Source organism: Echinops telfairi, unplaced genomic scaffold, assembly GCF_000313985.2.
Source record: "Echinops telfairi isolate 266 unplaced genomic scaffold, ASM31398v2 ScPeMD7_7458;HRSCAF=8496, whole genome shotgun sequence".
Lineage (NCBI taxonomy): Eukaryota > Metazoa > Chordata > Mammalia > Afrosoricida > Tenrecidae > Echinops > Echinops telfairi.
In genome coordinates this window covers 12,901,474-12,906,895 of record NW_022111358.1, presented here as the reverse complement: position 1 = coordinate 12,906,895, position 5,422 = coordinate 12,901,474, and the positions used below count along the sequence as shown (strand labels likewise).

The 5,422-nt window shown below is 48.8% G+C and overlaps 2 protein-coding genes across 2 annotated transcripts in view; both read right to left on the bottom strand.

The window, feature by feature from the left end:
* The window catches only part of CUNH17orf64 (chromosome unknown C17orf64 homolog), a 10,764-nt gene extending 8,480 nt beyond the window's left edge, over nt 1–2,284 (bottom strand). The window contains exons 1-3 of the mRNA XM_004707369.2: nt 2,234–2,284; nt 556–657; nt 126–301 (exon numbers count right to left, since the gene is read on the bottom strand). Of these exons, the coding sequence (XP_004707426.1) occupies nt 126–301; nt 556–657; nt 2,234–2,284 (329 nt within the window). The remainder of the gene's footprint in view (nt 1–125; nt 302–555; nt 658–2,233) is intronic.
* A 2,508-nt stretch (nt 2,285–4,792) lies between these two features.
* On the bottom strand, nt 4,793–5,200 carry LOC101650443 (40S ribosomal protein S15a-like). The gene has a single exon (XM_045299830.1). It carries the CDS (start codon nt 5,195–5,197, stop codon nt 4,805–4,807), a length of 393 nt encoding a protein of 130 aa, XP_045155765.1. The 5' UTR covers nt 5,198–5,200; the 3' UTR covers nt 4,793–4,804.
* Between the last annotated feature and the right edge of the window lie 222 nt (nt 5,201–5,422).

Genomic DNA, 5,422 nt, shown 5'->3' with positions numbered 1-5,422 from the left:
GCCAAGATCCTGACTCCTCCATAGACAGATGAAGAAGTTTGGGATTCTGCCTGGCATGTGACTTTGAATGGAGAGGAAGTGGCCCAGGAGCGGGCAGAGGGAGAAGGTCAAAGAGCCCGTCCTACTTCCTCCAGTGCTTGATCTCCCAGGCTCGGCAGTAGTGCTGCAGAAAGGTGTTGATGTGGTCCCCTAGGACCACCAGGCTCTGCTTCATGTACTTGAGCTTCTTTTTCTGGGGAAGGTCCGTGGGCAAGTGGAGCTTTCGCAGGGACTTCTTCAGAGGCCGTAGGTATTCTTTACACTGAGGAAGCAACCAGTGAGGAGGGATCATGGGAGGAAAGTAGCAGTCGATGGGTAGGCTCAAGAAGCCACGGATAACTAGGAGAGTCCAGCCCCCTTGGCCCCAAAATAATTGTGTGTTTGTGGCAAGGAGGCACCATTGAAGTCTTAGCCCAGTCCCTTCCCCTGAGTGTAACAAGTGGGGTTGTGAGCTATGAGTCTGAGGTCGGCTCACAGAGAATAGAGGACAGAGACCCCGGTCGGCCTCGCACTTACAATCTTAAAGGTGTCCTGATCCAGGCCCTTGGCGTGGCGCACCAGTGAGTCTCCGGCACGGATGGGGCTGGAGCTCCTCTCCAAGAAGGGCTCATCAGTCACCTGGGGTGGGGGGTGGGGGGTAGAGGACGGCAACCGGCAGGAGAGGTTTAGACCGTTGTTCACGAGCAGTGGCGCAGGATAACCACAGCTGACCCAAACACCTGCCAAAGTCCTCCTTTGTTTTCCCAATGGCCTCTTCTTGGACCAGCATCGACGGGAGTGAGCCCTGGACAAATCTCTGATAATCCCCACTTAGACAATCTAGAATGTCCCATGATTTATTTTTATCATAATCACAGCATATTCCACGAGCTCACTTTGGAAAGCACTTGGTAAGTACAGTGAACCCTCGCCACTTCACGCTTCGACTTCCGCATCTTCACTCTATCGCGGTTTTTGCGTAACAGCGCATGCTCTGTCATTACTGCCACTGGCTCATATTGTACACGATGCCATAAATAATATAATAAATAATAAATTATCATTGTAACGTCCAAAATGTTTTACTGTATTTTCCCTTTTTCGTTTAATAAATTGGGTAATACGAGTGTAATGGTGACTAAAGGGTGTTTTTTCATGTCCTCTATGCTCTAACTACGAAAATGTTTGATTTACAAATAAGGAATCCTACTTCGCGGAATTTCATTTATCACGGTAGGGTCTAGAACCGATTAACTGCGATAAACGAGGGTTCACTGTATTAGCTCCTTTTATTCTCTCACAAATTCTGTGAGGTTCTATATCATTAGCTCTATGTATCAATGAGGATCCTAGGTACTAACAGAATTAAATGATGCCTTGAGGATTGAATGAACAGAGAGCGTCCTTGGTTAATTCATCCAGCAAAGTCCAAGGATGAAGGAACCCTCGTGACACAGTGGTTAAGCATTTGGCTGCTAAGCAAAAGGTCATCAGTTCAAATCTACCAGCTACTGTGGTAGAAAAATGGGGCAGTCTGATTCCAGCCCTTGAAACCCTGGGAGGAAGTTTTACATGTCCTATAGGGTAGACAGGGATTAACTCGAGGGCGACATCTTTGCTTTGGTTTCTGGTTAGGTCCCAGGTTTACACTCTCACCTCCCTGACATGTAGCATCAAGATATGCAGCCAAAAAAAAAAAAATGTATTTACTTTTTTTAACAGTAAAATTAAGGGAGAAAAATCAAGAAAATTAATGGAGGCAAAGCAATGGTGAAATAATACTAGAAATCAGAGCGTAGCATGGATTGATACCATTGAGGTGACATCTCATCTTTCAGGAGCCTCTGAAAACGGACCATTCATTTCTACCTTTGTTCTGGGGGATAAGGATGCTCCAGGCCTGCCCCTCAAGAAGGCACTAGAGAGTGAACTTGGCTTGACCATCAACATGTACACGTACACACACGCACAAGCACACACGCACCCTTACGATGTCATAACCAACACTAAGTTGGGACTCTTGCTCATCATCTTGCCAGGAATAAATGACCTCGGTAACTTTTTCTTTGGATGACGCATCCTCCCCTTGTGCTCTACGCCTCTGGCTAACTCGCGGATCCCATGGCTTTCCTCTCTTCTCTCCCTCCCAGGAACTCCCGCTGGCTGACACTGACGCTCCCCCCATCTTTCCCTCGCACCACCAGCCCCACATCACCTTCTCTAGTGGCTTGTCTGCTTCACCCCCGTGCCCCTCTGAAACCTCCATCTCCAGAGGTTTGCTGGTAGACTCCAGGGTGGCACTCCTCATGTCCTCTCAGGCTTTTGGTCTGTTGTGGTCTCTGACCTGAGTCACCCAGGGAATGGGAAGGTTGACTCTAGAACTCAAGGTAAAACCATGGCAACCACCAACACAGAGCCTAGCCCCCTCCCCCACTTCATTCCTAAGGGTTGTCACCACGCACCCCCTCCAACAGGGAACTGAGCAGAGGTGCAGGGTGGACCCAAGACTATGTCCTGATGAGCTTCTCCAAATGCTAATTTTGAACTCTCCCAAAACATCCGAAGTCATTTCCCTGCATGTGGACCACTCCTGGGCTCCCTGGTGCCAGGGCCAGGATGTACAGCATCCCTCTCCGGATTGGGGATAAAGGGCTAGAGGGGGCACTAAAGAGAGAATGGAGTAAATCTGTAGTCTTCTCTTTGGTCCTCCAAAGATACTTTCAGGAAATAGACCAACACTAGGTGTTGTAGAGTGGAATTGTTTTTAAGAGGGTGGGGTGATGTATAGCGATAATAGGATGATAGCCCTGATGTATTTTCTCAATGAAGATGACAACAATCTTCCCCCAGGGTTAAAAAAACAACAACACTGCCATCAAGTCGTTTGCAGCTCGTGGTGACTTATAGGGCAGGGGACAACTGCCCCTGCAGGTTTCCAAGACGAGCTCTTTACCTAAAAGAAGAGTTACAAGCCTCGTATTTCTCCTGCGGAGCGGCTGGCGGATTCAACTGCTGACCTTGTACTTCGCAACCCAACGTGGAACCCCTACGCTTCCTCCCCAGGTTATGTACCAGTCGAACCTGAGCATCACAGAGGAGCCTGTAACTTGGTGAGGGCCAAGTGGAGAGCGGATTCTGGGCGGCGATAGAGACAGCCGCACCTCACTTCCTTAGCCCACACTTGCTTTCCTAGAAAGTTGAACCCATCTCCTGGCCCGGGTCTTCGGGGTCCCTGGACCTTCGGGTCGTTTCCTCTGCAGGGCACGACTTTGGACGATCCAGGCGAAGGGCGGGCGGCGCTGGGACTGGGGCGTTCGGTCCTCGGAGGCCTCTCTCTTGCCATCTAGCGGCGACATGGGCGCGTGCAGGGACACGGTGCCTCCCCAAGGCTTTCTGGCGATGGCCTGTACCTGGGTTGGAGAGGTCCCTTTGAGATGTTTATAAAACTAGTTCTCCATGACATCATGCTTAACTAAAGCCCTTGATTCTTTGAGGAGGAAAGAAATCCCTGCCTGTAGACGGGAAGATCTGGTCTTTGAGCGTTAATTAAGAGTCATTATCAGTGGGGGGATTCGGTAGGCTCGTGCTGGCTGGGCAGAGCCCGTCCCTAACTTTTATTGTTGTTTTCGGAGAACCGGTTGTTCAGTGGCACTACAATCAGGGTTCTCTCTAAGGTGGGAGGCTGCGCAGTCGCCCAAGGTGGAAATACGAATTCAATTGCTTACAGCAGGGTTCGGATTCCGTGTTGAAATAATAAACTACCTTTCGGTGTATCGTTTTTCATGCTTAAAACGGTCCTTAGGGCAACGAGCTGGCTGTTAGACGGTTTATTCGTTTCCCAGCACTGGTCCTCGTGCAGCTCTGTTGGACTAGGTGCCCATTCAGTCGGTCCCAGGTCCTAGCGACCTTATCACACGCGGAAACGCGGCCCTGCCCCCGTCCTGCAAATAGTCATGTTTGAGCCCATTCTTGCAGCGACCGTGTCAATCCATCTCATTGAAGGTCTTCCTCCCCTCGCTGACTTTATACTTTACAAGCAAGATGTCCTTTTCCAGGGACTGGCTTCTCCTGAGAACCAAGTACGCGGGAGAGGAAGGGTGCAATGGGAAGGACACTCCGGGAAGCAGAGTGAACAGGTAATTCCACAGGGAGCGAGGAGCCTGGACAACCAGCACGTTCCAAAATGTTGACACGGGCATTCCCTTTGCCTTATCAATTCCATTTCTAAGAATTAGTCCTAAGGAGAGATGTGCCCTTCTGTGTGGAGATTTTTGCAATAGTGGCCAATCTTAAAAACAACTAACTACTAGTTAGTTAATTCCAAATCATAGTGATCCTATAGAACAGGGTAGAACTGCCGCTGTGGGCTTCTGAGACTGTAACTCTTCACAGGGGTGAAAAGCCTTGTTTTTCCCCAAAGAGCAGCTGGTCCTTTCAAACTACTGACTTGGGGGTTAGCAGCCCCCAGGAAACCACCAGGGTTCCTCAGCCCTTGAAATGCCAACAATAGAAAAGGGTGAATAAATTGTACTATATTCCTACAACCCAGGAAAATGCTACTCTTTGTCTATGCTTATTAACAGGAACTTAAACAGCTGTGCACTATGGTTCCACTTTTTTTTTTATAAAAAGGATGATGTATTAATAGAAACAGGGAAAAACTCTTGAAGAGACACTTCAGCGTCTAAGAAGAGTTTTCACTTTCTTTGCCTATGATCTGTTCTCATTTTGTTGTTTTTTTGGTTTTTTCCATTCGGCGTTTTATTTGTTTCGATGCATTACATCCCTAGAAAAAGAAGCCCAGGATTTTCCCGCCCGTGTGTTTTCGCCTGGCTTCCTCGTGGTCCATGATGCCGGCGGAGGTCGTCAGCACTAAGAAACCGAACTGCCGGGAGGGGAGCAGGTTGTTCTGCCACTTCTCTAGATCTTTGAGCTGCACGTCAAATCTCGGGCTGATCACTCCGCACTTGTTTAATCTGCCCGTGAGGTTCACTACAATTTTCCCAGCTCTGTGGTCATCAATGATTTCAAATTCACCAATGTAGCCGTGCTTCATCATCACAGTCAGAAACCGGACAATGACTTTGGAGCATGGCCTGATGAGAACCTGGCGCTTGCCTCCCTTCTCGGCATTGTTGATGCTCTTGAGAGCGTCGGCCAGGACGTTCATGCGCACCATGATGGCGGCACGGAAAGATGGCGGAAAGAGCTCTCATTTTGTTTTGTTTTACAATCAAGAAGAGAAGGAGGAGGAGGGGTGTTGGTCTTAAAATGTCACGGTTAAAAACATTCTAAAATAAATGAAAAAACAGACCACAGGGGGGGTGTACATTATAACTCTTGCATAGGTAAGTGGGCACGAATACGGACCAAAACCAGAAGAAAACACAGTGGCGGGATGGGG